The following is a 15,671-nucleotide window of genomic DNA, read 5'->3' on the forward strand; positions in this document are numbered from 1 at the left end:
TTCTGGGTACTGAATTTAAAAAGGCAAGTTCTCATGGTCCCACTCAATGGTCTTACCTCCTCCTCTTCATCAGTACTGCTCAGGTCTTCTGCTTTCACCTTATTATATATTTCTAATATATCCGTACAACTCTGATCCCTGCAGAGCAGTAACAAAAGTCAAAATACATAACCAAATTTCTCAGAGACTCAAGATGTCAGATCTATGAAGTAAGAAAACCATGCCTACCCAATGAAGCGAAGTAAGACATCTGTTACGATTTTGGCTGCTTTGACTATAGGACTGTCTGGCTCATTGAAAGTCCTGGCATTATGTTCAATGTAGCGTACCTCCCACATCAGTGCAGAGATTCTCCTAAACAAAAAAAAAAAAAAAAAGGAAGGGATGGAGAAGAAGGTGTACATTATTTGCCTTCTGAGTTTAAAAGTGAAAAAAAAAAGGAATTAGGTAATCCAAGTACGTGAGGAACAGGTTGCCAGGGGCAGAGGTAAGTGGTTTCTGTTCACACACTGCTTACTACCCCAGTGTGCCATAGCTTTGTGGAGGAAAAAAGTCCCTCTTCAAATCAGCAATGAATAGAAAGAGAAAACAAACCTATAGAAGACAACTGCTGGCTCTTCCCACTTGGAGAAAGCCTTACAGATAAAGTGATCCCCAGAGGGAAAAAAGAGCAGGATAGGAAAAGATATTATTTATCCCCAAGTTAACCAGAAAAACTGAAACTTCCAGTTTACAGCACTATTTAGCCCACGTCTAACAGCTACAGTACAACCGAAGTATCTGGTTCAAAGGCAGCAGAGATACAAATCAAACACGCTGTGCCTACAGTGCCATCCAGGGACTAAGACTCTGTATGTTAAACAAAAAAAAAAAAAAAAAACAACCCTCCAGATCCAGATATACCAGCTTTTGCCTTAATTATGTGCACAAAAGAACTTAGTATACTGCAAGACTTGCTTTGTACAAAGCCAAATAGAATCTCACCTTATGCTCTTGGTTAACCAAAGAAATATGTTGCCTAAGTGGCATTACATGTTATTCAGCTAAACATTTTCCTCAAATAGACTACAGAAAATATACATTACAAACAAATAAAAACCAAACCAACCTATAAAACCTGTTTTCAAGTCTCCTCCTGATTGTGGTGAGGTCCGTTGGATAAGCAACTACAGTGCAATACATGGGATAGGCACTAAGGTCCACTGGAACAGCAAAGGGATTAGAAATGTCTGAAAGACAAAAGACCAGAATCATACAGATGCCTCAGATGATACCAGAAGGAAAGTTATAATTAGATTACTTATAATAGTTTCCGTGTTTCCTTTCTAAGAATTCAGCAAAAGCAATACAGATCTACAGCTGGATATATCATTACCCGATGGATAGGATTGTACCTCTTGTACCATCTGTTAATTAAACAAAAAATGTATTTTCAAGTTTAAGTATCACATCTGAGACTTCCATGCCAGCAGCCAACTGTATTGCTGAAAAGTAACATGGCTTACGCATGTAAAACAGGAATACTACAACAAGCAACATAAACTAAGAATGCAGAAGTGTCTTATGTATGGGACAGAATTTAGATCATCTGTGCTATTAAACAGCTACATTCTGAAACTAGTTACAAGGTATTTGTTGGTAAGAATTTGTCAGTTGTTTTTTTGGCAGATTAATTCTGTTTTACTCATGTATATTTATATGCAAGCCACTCAGAATCCCCATCAACTTGAAAGGAACAAGTGAAGCCCCAGAAACAGGAAAGCACAACTGAAAAGGGCACCACATGAAATTTAAAAGGCTCTTTTCAATTATTTAGTTGTGTAATTTTCAACAACCTCCCAATACTCCACCCTATCTACCCCTCAGTCATGTGCCACCATGCTGATATTCTTAATACTTCCACCTTTTCTCTCCAAACATACCAAGGGAAAGAAGTTGCTCAATCCCCCGAATTACTCGTTCACATTCTTCATCTCTGGAATGGGCCCCCCATTCTCCTTCCTGGGGTTTGTAGAGAAGAGCTGTCAGCTCATCTGGAGTCACAGGGACTCCAGCACCAACCTCCTCTGGATAAGCAGCTGAATATGAAGAATTCAACAACGGTAAGTACTAGCAGTGATCCACAACTATTCACTTTATGTATTGACGTGAATTCAAAACACACTTACTTCCTTCTGGAATTGGCTCCATGTCCCATGGGCTCATCCTCTCTCTTTCGTTGTTGTCCCAGCTTTTAAAAATAAAAATATAATCCATTCAAATACATAAATTCGAGCACTTTTTCATCTGGCTAAATATAATGATACATTTTTTTCCTCTAAGGGTCTTAAAAGAAAAACGTCACATCTATTAGAAAAAAGACATATCACTAGCTGGATTCAAACTCATTTTTCTCTTCTATCTTCTATGCATTCACTGTACAGCTGTTTAGGCTACAGGTGTGGTTTTAGGAATAAGGTCATAAATAAATAAATAATGTCTTATTATATTTTTAAATGGAAAAAAGGACCCTTGTTCTCAAGGTACGCTTTCGAGTTGTGTGTAAACACCTAGGAGACCCTGAATATGTCAACACGCCCGAAACATTGCAGCTATGTAAGTACTTACTGAACACTGTAGCACTGGAAGGAACTATCAGGATATTCCGCCTGGAAAGGCTGCTGACTCTCCACAGTTCCAAACCACCAAGCGTCATCTATTATACTGCGAAATCTATCCCCTGTAAGGAAAAAGACTGCACTGAGCAAAATTTCTCATTTCGCTTTTTCTGCTATAGGACTTGTAGCAAACATCAAATAAAGTTTCCAATGATCACTATGATAACGTGTGGCAGTGCTTTTACATCATGTTATGAATACAATGTACATCATCTTACAAGTATCATCACAAATCACAAATACACAGTCTGACTGCAAAGTCGGACTGCAGCAGCATTAAAGGAGTATCAGAGAGTAATAAATATAAGATTCTTATGTTGATTACAAAATAATTATAATCTTCAGCATGAAGTAAAACAATGGAGTATCATGAAATTCTTTTACATTAAGAAATAAATGTTTGAAAGAGAGTTGTATAACTAAATGTCAGTGTTTGTTGTAAGAACCTCTTCCCCATTCCAGCAAGTCTAAAATATATGCTGTCCACACAAACTCAAACCACAACCATCAAATTTTAGCCTATTAAATAGTTGTAGAAATGTTGCAAAACGTATGAAACAGAAAAAAGAAAAAAGTAGTTACCTATTTGCCAGTTCCTTTCTTTGGCTTCATTATAAAACTGATGCAGCACAAGGAAGTCAATAACATCTGGCATATCATGGTACCTTCATGAAACAGAAAAAAAAAATTGCTTCTATTACCCACAAGCATAGTTCCACAAGTACAATACAAACAGTCTCCAGACATAAAATTTCATGCGTTTTCTTTTCAGGTTTGGCATAATGATGAATTAACACCATCACCATGCCTTGAAAGGGAAAAAAGAAAAAGGGGGAAGCTGCTAAACCACAAGAAAATGTCTTGAAGAACATCATCAGAATTTCAGTTACTCACTTTATGGAAAATGATTCTCCTGTCATTTTGCCTGTGATCGGATCTAGGAATGCAAGCTTCAAGCAACAGAGTGTAGGAGGCCCAACTTCATATTTGATTCCTACAGTCTTTACAAATTCTTGTTCCTATGTATCAACAAGCATGGAACAGTATTATTTTAACATGGTAACAATGGAAACATCCACATTAAGGTACCAAACCTATAAATAAAAAACATATTTGTTTCCACTTTGCAGCCCAAGTAATTTCACCCATAAAATTTTTCTTTACCCAAAACTAAAAATAAATCCGTCTCCTTAAAAAGGAAAATGAAAAAGGTACAAGATGCTTATTCCCTTGGTACGTTTGCATACACGACACCCACAATCTATTTAACTTTTTAAGAAGATTCTAAGGAACACATCACTTTATGCTTTCAATCACACTAACGGCACCAAAGGTTATGCCTGAGGAAACCCAGAGCCTCGCACCCTTGCATAGCAACATCCAGGGCAAGTAAAAGGAAACTCTTCCTTTTAAAGTGGAAATTCAATAACAGCCTTGTACAATCACATCCTGTCAGCACGAGCAGGTGTTAAGATCTCTATCCTACGTGAAATAACATTTCCTCTTCCTTTGAAAGGCATTCTGGGGATGCCTTTGAAGACTACAGCTGGAATCACTCAGTATCTAGCACTAGTAACTGGGTATATTTCCAGTAAAGCAATTATTTTCAATAATAGAACCACAGGCATATATGTATATGAATATTAGCACACATTTGCTCTATGCTTGATATGGAATCTGAGTAAAGCAGCACAAAACAGGGAAACACCGTGCATTCGGCATTATGGGACTCAGTGATTCAAACAGAACAACAGAACTTTGTAAACCTAACATGTGCCCAAACGACCTAGAATACTCTTATTTTGAAAAAAAACATGATGTAAGATAATGTCTACAAAGACATCCAGCACTTTGAAGTATCCGTTTAACTCACCCTGAGTTCCATTTTGTTCCATGGTTGTTTTTGCATGTTAATACTGTAAATTTTTGCTTTCCTTACTGCCCGTACATAAGCTTCATGGCCTTGCCTAAAGTATATGATCTTAAAAAAAAAAATTATAAAAAATAAGGTTTTTTTATTTTAGTGATAGTTCTGTTTCCCCCACCTCCCCCCCAAAAAATCCCAATTCAGCCTATCTTGAGCATGATTCACTGAAAGTACTGTTAGATTTAATTGTCCTAATAAATAATAATAATAATAATTTTAAAGGCTCATCAGCCGAGGTGGGAATTTAAATATTGCTACAGTCGTTATTACCTCATCTCCCATTTGTGGGACAAAAGGTGAGCGGCGGGGTATAGTATCCAAGATCCACTGGGGGGCAAGCCATTCTTCACTGGGTTCACCTTCCATCGAAAGCAGCCCGCTTGGTTTCTAAAATATATTACATTATATTTAGAGTACAAGCCGCAATTACTATGGCAGAGTATATAAATGACTGATCATACACCACAAACTAAAATAACTAGATATAAGGGCAAAGCAAATGCTGGAATGTAAACCTTCCAAAAACCTCAGCTAAATCACAGGTGGTGAGAAATGTTCATTATCAATATAGCAGAACATCAAAAAGATCAAAAATAAAGACATTATGTTTCTTTCCATAGAAATATTCTACGTGTCTTCTTTAACAATTATACGGAAAAATATGAGAACTTCCAAAAAAATGTGTGGGGGGGGAGACTTATGAAGTCAAAAAGACCCTCGAAAATTAAAAATGCCAACCTTTTTTCTAGGCTGCTTAAGTTTCCTTCGTTTTTGCTCCACTCCTTTTGTTCCCTTCATATTTTCATCTTCAGAACTACTACAGATTTTCCGAGCTGCCTGCCTGGTTTGTCTCTTTGGAGGTTGGAGATTAATTCCAGCATCTGCTGTCCAGTCTGAATATTCACTTGATGAATCACTGCAAATAATATAAAGTTGTAAGAAAAAACAGCACTTCAGTTTCACACAATGGAATGAAAGGACCAATCCTTCAACCTGCTTTTCTGGTTATGTGAAACAGATGTCAGGATCAGGGCAGAATTTCATTCTCTTGTGAATTTAAAGAATACCTAAGTGCTATGTAATTTCTTTATTTCAGCAGGTTATTTTATCTTTCGCAAATTCTTGGTAAAACTAGGATTATGGCTGACGCCTATTTTTAATACTAAATATCTCACCAACTCATAGGCAGACTTTATAAGAACTGACTGAACTGCATGGAATGCATGAAAAATTAGTAAAGTAGGATATTCTTAAAAATACATTTCTAACTTCTTTAATAACCAAATAACACAAACAGTATTTCCATTAGCTCACGTCCCTTGCATCCATAAAAGCACAGCATTAAGAGACTGTAGAACTTGTACACAATACATATTGACAACAGAAAAATTAAGACCTACCAAAACATGAACAAAAGGTATGTATGAATTTCTATCAATATTTCTATTAGATATGACTAACTGGCATCAATTTTTCAAGCAGTTATTAGCCAAAAAAAAAAAAAAAAAAAGACTTTTTCATAAAATGGTCTTTCAAAATTATTCTTCATTTTGGAAAATAAAATGGAAATGCTTCAAGCAGGAGTGGAAAAACAGTCAGTCTTCAAAAAGTATGACTTTTTCACGCTGTATTTAAGTACTGTTACCAAAGCTTCCAAAATTACTTAATCACTCAAATACATAGAAGTATTTGTCTGTTCCTAAGACCCCAAATGTTGTTGGTTACCATTTTAAACTACTTAAGTGTACTAAGCAATTTGTTCAATCTGTCATAGGGTGTAACAAATTTATATGTTTATGAGGCCAGTCATTAACACTTCTTCCTGAACTTGCTGTCGTAGTATCATAATATAAAATGTCTTACTTAAATTATATAATCACCTAATACGACAAATAAAAGACTACTAAATCTACCTGGAACTGCTTTCACTTTGCCACGCTGCCACAGGATCATCCACAGATGCATCACTTGTGCCAACTGTCTCATCTTCCTGTATTAAAAACAAAAGGTTTCATTTTGGGTCAAAGCTTAACATCTATCATTTTTATCTGCAAGCAAGTTACATAGTTTGTCTCACTCGAGGAAAGATTTAAAGCTAAACCAGTCCTTAAATACAAATAAGCTTTATAGCTATTGTGTACATTCAATGCGTTTACAAAATTACAGTGTTCGGTCTCTTTTTAATTTGCATGCTTCCCTAACGAGAACAAGTTATATTTAATTTGGTATGCTTCAAGTTCTTCCCTTGACAATATCATTGCTTAATACCAACACACGATCTCTTTCAACAACCTACAGATGCAAATGAAATCAAAGTACTGAATCTGACCTAGAATATATGTACAATATGAACTCTACTACATGTGAATGGCCAAAAAAATAAGTGGTTTAATGCAACTCAATTAAATTTACTTGAAAACGTTTCAGATTTCCAAAAATACACAACCTGTTTTAAGCTAGTTTTGAATACTGTATTGGCATTGAGGTAAGTGATCCTTCTCTGTCCAAGATCAACATGCTACAGTACCACCACACATCCAAAAGGCTTAGTGATTTGATTGTTTCTTCCTAGGTGGAGAAACTCAAAGCTCTGAAAGCAACAGCGCTCTCAGCACATCTGTTGTCAAACCACAATATTTTGTGAGCAGGGAACTTATCTAAAGAATCACTTGATGTGTCAGACCTCTGAGGAGCTGTCTGATTCTTCCCGTGCACGTGCGTTTTGACTTGCTCCTTGCTGACTGTGTTCTATCGTGGAGCGTGTTTGATAGGCGTGCTGGCGTTTGCGTTGGTTTCTTCTCAAAGACCTTCCACTTCCTGGTTGGTAATCATTCTTTTATCACAGGACAGGAGGGACAAATAGAAAGAGATTACATATTCCATAATGAATTATGGAGTTAAAAGATGCCTCATTAAAGTAATTGTACATTGTAACCCATCTACAAATGCTAACTAGGAAATCTAGAATTAGAACTGAAAAGACATCTTTTACAGACCTGTGGTTGTTCATTTCAGTGAACATGCAAGTGGTTTCGCTTTTTCTTTTTGGTTCAATATCAATACTATTTTTTTAAGTAGCAATCCTTATTAATAAGAAGGTTATGAAGAAATACAATTTTTCTTAGAAAAAAAAATAGCTGTAGCCTCTGGGTAAGATAAAAGATAGCCATTCCAAGTGTGGCACCTGTAATCTTTCTCCTAATTTCCGCAAATGAAACTGAGCATTCCCCTTGACTCTGCTCTCTCCCTTTCCCAGCATCTTCCTACAACTGAAGCCTCATGGACGGAGATTTACCGTTGTTACTTACAGTATAAAAACAGACAAGTTATGGTTACAGAGCAGAGTAAGAGAGCCAGAGTAACAGTTAGCACTATTGACCTTCTAAATCATTTAACAGATAGAATTTCATTACAGTTTTTTTTAGTTGAGTGCTCCGAACTGTTTGACACCCAGATTCTCTCCCCCCGTGAATTAACTCACCCGTTGTAAGGTGTGGGATGGCTTTCTCTTCTTTTCAACGCTGTATAAACCAATTTCAATTTCACCTTTGGCAGCTCTACATTCTTCCTGCACCCTAATTATACATAGGAAACATCCATTTTATACATTAAATCATCATATAACTTGACAGTCTCACTAATGCATACATTAAAATACTTCTAGTTCCCTTGCCACAAGAAATCTGTCCACAGGTCCTGCTAAGAGCATACGTCAACCCAAGGAAATTGAAATGTATTAAAAATTTGTGTTTTGTTTGTTTGTTTTAATAAAACTTTGGGAAGATGGAAGAATTAAAAGTCTCACATCAAAAATGAAAAATGTGTTTTCTGAACCACTGAAGAAAGATGTAATTGAGAGGAGAAGGAATTATTATTCTTAACCCTTCAGCAGCAGCTACCACTCTAATCCTACTACCTGCATTTCCAAACAAACAACAAAAAAGCAAACTTATTTCTGGAAAATCATTTTTTAAAACCACAAAAAAACCATGGAAGAATCACTAAACGTTATGCAATTTAATTTTCTTTTCCTATCTCACTTACTTGCTGATGCCTGGAGGAAGCTCATTCACCACCACTCTTCTGCTCCATGCCATGAGATCTCTCTCTGTTGCCATTTGACTTCGGGGAGCGTTGTGATGCATTTGCCGGACCCCTTCAATCTGACCACTTCTCCGGAGACCAACGTTTGGTGGAGATGCAATCTCCAAACTTGGACTTCGAAGAGCTGAGGAAGAAAAAGATTCTTCTTCACTTCTATGACCCATCAATAAAAATGGAATTTAAAGCTTAAGGATTACAAAGAGCTTCCTTTTGGCAACAAATAACACTTATTCTCTGTCAAGTAGGTTTCTCTTTTACTTCAATTCAAGGGTTTTACACATTGGCCTTGGACTACTGGAGACGCATAGACTACCGTAATATCATTGTGGCTTGCAGTATCTTAAGAGATGTCTGTTGCAAGCAGAGAATATAAGCTATGAGAAAAATTTAGAAGGCACTTAAGTGACTCAAATCAACGTCCTGTCAACTGTTTAGAGGCTCTGAATCTAAAATTCTATGGTAGAGGAAAAGAGGAGATTGTCACCTAAAATAACAGACTGCTGCAAGGTTTAACATTTCTCTTGTACCTCCACTTGTTCTGTATTTGTAATGTCTATCTACTGTACCACAGGCACTGCTCCTTCTCTGCACTTTTCATCGGGTGGCACAACAACACAGTGCTACATACTCAGAAGAAAACAGACTAAAATTTCAGGTAGACAAAAAAAAGTGAAAAAGCTGGTAATATCAGAATCACTGCTACTGGTGCTTTAATTTATCTTGTCATTTGGGAAGGCATCAACACAATTTCTACATGCTTAAATATGGTTAACAACATGAAAAAAAAATGAATTCACAGTTGCACAAACTTATATAAAAGTATTCAGCTATTAAAATACCAGACAGTTCATACATACTCTAATTAACTCAGACAAATGGGGCAGTTCATGTGGCAAAGTCACTGATCAGTGCAAGTTCTGGAATGTAACTACATTAATTTCTAAACCACTATATCTGGAAGTTCCCTCTCACGCAAATACAGGGGCATTTCTATTTATTTTACAATACAGTTGAGGAATTGCACAGCACATCAGCCTATCACAAGAAGCAGAAAAGACTTCTTGTGAACTGAAACTAGCTGCCAGGCCACTTTTTTGACAACACCAATTTAAATCAAAGTGTACTTTCAGCATTTTTCACTAATATTTTTTCTTATTCCTTCTCAAATTTAAACTCTAAGTCTACCAATCCTAACGAGTTTTGCCAGGAAAATCTGATTCAAAGGTGTAATCGGTCATTTCACTTAGAACTAATTTATTAGCAGACGTACATTTTTTAAAAGCTCGGGATGACTTGCAGCACAAGTCCACAGCATCTGCTCTGTTACAATAACTGCACTCAGTCAGCTGCTTCACAGTCAGCTGTTCATATCTGATTGAGTTGGTTTTAAATTTTTAATCACTTTGCATATTAAAAATAAAGTCACAGTAGCAGAACACTTACCAACAGAATAATCTCAAGCTTTCTAAGGAAACACTAAGACAGAGCAGACATGTTTATTTTATAAACACTGATCTGATGCTCAGCTTTAGCATTTGGGCTGCACAAGGAAGCCATTAGTCTGTCACAACATTGTATTCCATTGACATTCTCTAATTATATACTGTTAACTTGACATTATTCAGTTAGAAAGTATCATCTTCGTAGTGATCAAGTGACATCAAGACAATACAGAGAACTTCAAATGTATTTTTAGAAAAAGTTCACAATAGAATTCATTATACTCACAGCCCAGTTAGTAAGGTGATCAGCTGCACCTTAAACTTTTAATTCCTCGGACATCATTAGCAACATCCAAGCGCTCCACACAAGTTAAAAATATGCATAAGAACAAGAGAGAAAGCATCCTCAAAGACATACTCCCAGAATACACACCAACTTGAACACGTTTCCATTAGTACCTTGCTGTGCTTTACTAAAAGAAATGATGTATAAAGAGGGGATGCTTACCTCCATTAACAGAGTGGGATCTATTGAGTGGAGGGTTTGGAAGAGTTTCTCCTTCATTAATTAGTCTTAGATCTTGTTCCCTTTGCAGCTCTCTGATCATGCCATCAAGGATACTCTCATCTTGGTCATTAGTTTGCTGCCCAATGACTTGTTCAACTACTTCACCATCACCTTGACAAGAACAAAGCCACGATTGCTTACCATATGATCAATTTCTGATACTATAGAAACAATCAAATTTTAAGTTGTGCACAGTTATCTGTCTGCCCTGCAAAACATCTGATCACAAGCTATCGTTCTGCTCTCATGTAATAAACAGAGGCAAAGTTTACGAGACGTTAAAATAAAAATCTAAAATTACAGACTAAATGTTAACTATAAACGCAAGCACTTAAAAACAGCAGAAAGAATTTATGCTTCAGTAGGTAACAATGCAAGATCTCTACCGGATATCAGCATTGTGGAAAAGTTTCTATCTACAAGGAAAAAAAAAAAGTTTAAAAAATAAAAGTAGTTTTTCAAGATCTTTTTTTAACTTCCTGCTTCCTTTCCTTACTCACATATATAGTAACCCCAAGATTAATGGGACAATTAAGCATGCTGCCGTACAAATATGTAGAAGTGTAAGGATTTTCGAATACTGCAGTCTCTTCGTCTTGCCTCAAGTTAATTGCATACACTTCCTTTATGCCATAAAGCCACCCCATTTCTTCTACCTCTGGACTTATTTTAAACCACCAGTTTCAGAAGACAACTGAAATAAATAAGTTCTTATAGTACCATCCTAGTGAAGTAGTACTCTATACTGTGCAATACATGTATTATGCATAAACTTCAGACAGCATACCATTAGCTACATATCCCAGCTGAGGAATAAGTTGTTCATCCTTGCAATTTTCTCTCCCCGGTACCAGCCGCTGGAATCTCGTGGGATGAGGATTTCCATCAACATCCACCAGAAATGGGGGAGGCATAAGATGTGGAGCCTGTTGAGTCTGTTCATCCAACACATAGTTATTTGCATCACGGATCAGTGGTCGGTAGTCTGTATGGAAGAACATCTGATCTGGAATCTGCAAGAAAAGCAATTTAGTAAATAAATAAATGGCCATTTGCAGCTGTCTTGCAATTTTGGAATGGCTCCCATACCCACACCCACATACCACAACTCCTACACTTAAGATCAGCAGAAGAAATGTTATGACAGAGAACAGACTCCTACTGCAAACGCCTTTTATTATCAAGGCCTGACGCAAAAATTCAGTAGTAAAATATGCCAATGGAGGTGAATACATTGAAGTTAATGCCTTGCTCCCTTGTCTAGAGACTCTCCTGTCTAAATTTTTTTGATTTAGATAAACAGCAACTGCTCCATGATTTAATTACTATTTAGTCTGGTGCAGGGGGAAAGAATAAACTGTAACACAATTACTCCTAGGACAAAATCAGGTCAAGACACAGATGAGTTTAAAATTCATTCAACCCACCTTTTCATAATATTTACTGCATCCAAAACCAAATAGTAGCAGATGTCCATGAGAGTCTGTGCAGGCAAAATGCTGTCCATCTGGTGAGAACTTGCAATCAAAAACAGCTCCATGGCCTTGGCCCTCAATCTGTGTACAAGCATAGAGCATCCCTTTCACAATCACATATTCTCTATACAAGGAGTACTAAGAACATTTCACCTGTGTTCCATAAAATATTAGATCCCAATTCTGCGAGAATTCTCATTTCGCTCAAGACTCGCTTATATTTTTCCATTTAATTATTTAGAGCCCACTGACCAATGGAGTCATTTTTTTTCTTTCTTCAATTGCACTGAAATTTCATGGCAACTTTCAATGCATGTTCTGAAACAACTACCTAGAAGTCTAAATTTTATTTAATAGAAGATACAGCATGAAGCCTGCATGAAAGAACTCAGACACATATTAGCTCCTCACCAGCAGGTTTCGCAGCCACAAGTGCCAGGAAGCTAGCTCAGGTCCTGAAGCAGCACAGCTGCATTTGCTCAGCACTGGAATCAAACCAACAGACCTGATGCCGGGCGTATTAAGACAGATGCAGCACAAAGGCAACCAAACCATTTCCCAGACCACAGCGTTGTGTTACAACACACAGGCTTACTGGTTTTCATTGCTCTACCCTGGGAATCACTATCACTATGGTATAACCATACATATGAATAATATTCTGAAGTAATAGATCCCACGAAAGACCTGCTGCTACACTTAAGTATGCAGAAATATACTTTGGTATTGCTTACTGAAGAGTACAGTGTTTTCTTGTTAATATGTAGGAGTTTTTCCCCTAATCCTGCTGTAACACTGGTCACAGGCGGTATATAATGAAATCTGCTTTTGCCTCAAGTCCAGTTTTAGACAAATGTGAAAATAAAAAACACTCTTCCCTGATCATTCTTACCATGTTAAAGTAATTGCGAATTTTCGTTCCTTTGTCTATATCCCAAACAAAAATATTTCCATCGTGGCCTGCGGAAAGTACGATCCTTTGGTCGAACGGATGAGCCTCCAGAACAAAAACTTCATCATCATGACCCTGCAATGAAAGCAGGGTAAAAAAGGAAGTCATGTTTCTCCAGGTAAACTCTCCAAACATGCTAGTATTAAGCGTGAGGATATCTAACCCAGCTCAGTTTACTAGATCTTAGACTAGAACTGTGTCTGTACTAAGTTGACACTTCTGTCAGGGGCTTGGCATTATTATCCTGCCCGCTTGATAAGTACCTCAGACACAGTGGAGATGGAGGAGAGGGGAGAGGAAGTAGAGAGCAGCAGCCAGAACAGCTGCAGCCCTCCAATCTGGGCAGAAGCAGTGGCCTCCAAAAGGCTCCCTTGTCAGCCAGCAATCAGCAGGGTCTAGCAGCGTTTTGGTCATCAGCTCCTTTCCCCGTGATATATACTCCTCCCAAAAAACGCAAGACAGATGGCAAACTTCAGGATAAAACTTTGCTTAGCAGGAGGAATGAGGATGCAGTTTAGCCTCAAATCATGTTCAGAGCTCATTTATAACAATTTGGGATTATTCACTTGAACTTTACTCACAGATAAGCTATGAAGAAGCTGCCCTGTGGATGAGTTCCACACTTTGAGAAGGAAATTGTTGACTGCAGTGATGACAGTGGCATCATATCTATCCCAAGCCACCATAGTAACCTTCAGCTTAGTCACCTTGTCCTCCCCAGATGCTACATTGTTTCTAAGGAAATTCATAATTTAAAGAAGAAATAAATCAGTAACTACATACAGAAACATTTAACAGCACTGACTCAGAATGAAGTTAGGGAGAGCATGGCTGCCACCGCTGTGACTACTGGCTAATGCAGGAGAATGAAGGATAGCTTCTGCAGGGGTAAAATCCAGAAAGACAAAACACTCAGTACCACTAAGATTTACAGTTTTCTTTCCTGAAAAAGCACATTTTAATCGATCATCCTCACCTACCACAACTCTTTTGTTCATGCTGTTCAGTTCAATTTAGTCTTTTCCTACAGGACATTTTTCTTACCAGTCATCAATAGGAGTAAACTCTGTAGCAAAAACTTGCTAAATAAATCCAAATCATACTTCACCAGTTAGATTATTATAAATGTAACCACATGAAATACAAATAATTCTGCAAAGAGGAATTTTGCCTAATGGATTTATCCATCTCTGCTTTCTGTTATTGTGCATACTCAATTACAAGTCCACTTACGGACAACACCTGAGGACCTCAAAAAGAAAAACTCAAAATGCTAATTGAACCTGAGAACCAAATCAACACATCTCTTACCTAAAAACTTAGGGAAAAAATACAGTGTTAAGGATCATTCCGGATGTATACTTATGTATTACAAGAAATTCTGCCTTGGAATGAAAAAAGAAATCAAAAAATGTGTTTATAAAGGAAGGTTGTTACAAAAAAGAATCTGTGTCAGATCTCTTAGAAACCTTCTGCATCCTGCCATTTGTCCTCAGATGAGTAAAATAAGCCTTAATGGCCAATTTATTTATTTTACTGCATTTGTTTACTGGAATGGAAACTGCTGAACATGTCCCTATTTGCCTGCATATCAAATATTGTGCTCCTTTTTCTGTTTTACCTTTAGTATTCATTATAATTTTAACTATTCCATAGCAAAGCAAATAAAACAGCACAGCATTTGGCATAAAATGAACACTAGTGACCTGAGGAAACTGATTATGGCAGTCACTACTAGAACTTCTCCAAGAAATGGCAGAAACCAACAAATAAAACACTAAGTGTTCCCCAACCACTAGAGTCAGGAATTTCAAGTGTATTAATATTATCATTTTGAAGCTAATCAACTGTGTAACTTAACAGATAGGGCCATGGCATTTTCCATATACAAAGAACGTGTTCTGAAATTAGCTCAAAATGTAGGTAAATAGTTTTAAATACGATGGAAGATTTTGTTTTGTGTGTAAGCAATGTTATGAAGTGTGCATTGTTTGAGTTTGTTTTACCCTGTCATTTTAGTAGCCATATCCAGGACTATACTCTTCCATTCTTGCTGATGGTAATGCCATATTCTTGCTGTTCCATCTCTGCTTCCACTGACAAATCTTAAGCTACGGAGGGGGAACAAAACAACCAAACAAAAATCATGAAATTCTGAATAAGCATAAGTCACTGCTGCTTTTGGTCTAATACCCAAATGCCTGTCTTAGGATCTTATGATCTCACTGTTCAGTAGCTTCCCTATGGAGTTGTCCATCCTCAGCAGTAGTGTGCTGAGGGCATGCTAAATCCTGTGCCAAGAATATTTAGGAGTTTGGCAAAGGACTGTCATTCACTCTGCACACACACACACGTATACATGTATTTGGAAACGCACACCAGTATATATATTCTTACTCAATATATTCCCCCACACCGGCGTGTTTAACTAGTCATAAAAGCTCCATGAACTACTGCCACAGAAAAAAAGGCAGCTACGAAATTTGGCAAGCCCAGAGCACACCCATTCAAGTCAGCACAGAAGCTAGAATGTCTTTAATATTTTT

The 15,671-nt window shown here is 37.2% G+C and overlaps 1 protein-coding gene across 4 annotated transcripts in view; it reads right to left on the bottom strand.

Annotated features, from left to right (window-relative positions):
* The window catches only part of BRWD3 (bromodomain and WD repeat domain containing 3), a 51,748-nt gene that overhangs the window by 10,743 nt on the left and 25,334 nt on the right, over positions 1–15,671 (bottom strand). For 3 of the 4 annotated variants that reach the window (XM_040571853.1, XM_040571852.1, XM_040571854.1), the window contains 21 exons: positions 15,132–15,236; positions 13,707–13,860; positions 13,066–13,200; positions 12,126–12,254; positions 11,486–11,711; positions 10,639–10,809; positions 8,629–8,812; positions 8,066–8,159; positions 7,268–7,417; positions 6,498–6,574; positions 5,323–5,500; positions 4,855–4,971; positions 4,531–4,638; positions 3,552–3,676; positions 3,240–3,322; positions 2,608–2,719; positions 2,169–2,230; positions 1,923–2,078; positions 1,109–1,229; positions 229–354; positions 57–138 (listed from right to left, as the gene is read on the bottom strand). In XM_040571853.1, coding sequence (XP_040427787.1) covers positions 57–138; positions 229–354; positions 1,109–1,229; positions 1,923–2,078; positions 2,169–2,230; positions 2,608–2,719; positions 3,240–3,322; positions 3,552–3,676; positions 4,531–4,638; positions 4,855–4,971; positions 5,323–5,500; positions 6,498–6,574; positions 7,268–7,417; positions 8,066–8,159; positions 8,629–8,812; positions 10,639–10,809; positions 11,486–11,711; positions 12,126–12,254; positions 13,066–13,200; positions 13,707–13,860; positions 15,132–15,236 — 2,695 coding nt within the window. Of the gene's footprint in view, positions 1–56; positions 139–228; positions 355–1,108; positions 1,230–1,922; positions 2,079–2,168; positions 2,231–2,607; positions 2,720–3,239; positions 3,323–3,551; positions 3,677–4,530; positions 4,639–4,854; positions 4,972–5,322; positions 5,501–6,497; positions 6,575–7,267; positions 7,418–8,065; positions 8,160–8,628; positions 8,813–10,638; positions 10,810–11,485; positions 11,712–12,125; positions 12,255–13,065; positions 13,201–13,706; positions 13,861–15,131; positions 15,237–15,671 lie in introns of those variants that run through there. The other variant, XR_005823879.1, reaches the window with a different exon arrangement.

Source organism: Cygnus olor, chromosome 13 (genome assembly GCF_009769625.2).
Source record: "Cygnus olor isolate bCygOlo1 chromosome 13, bCygOlo1.pri.v2, whole genome shotgun sequence".
NCBI classification, from domain to species: domain Eukaryota; kingdom Metazoa; phylum Chordata; class Aves; order Anseriformes; family Anatidae; genus Cygnus; species Cygnus olor.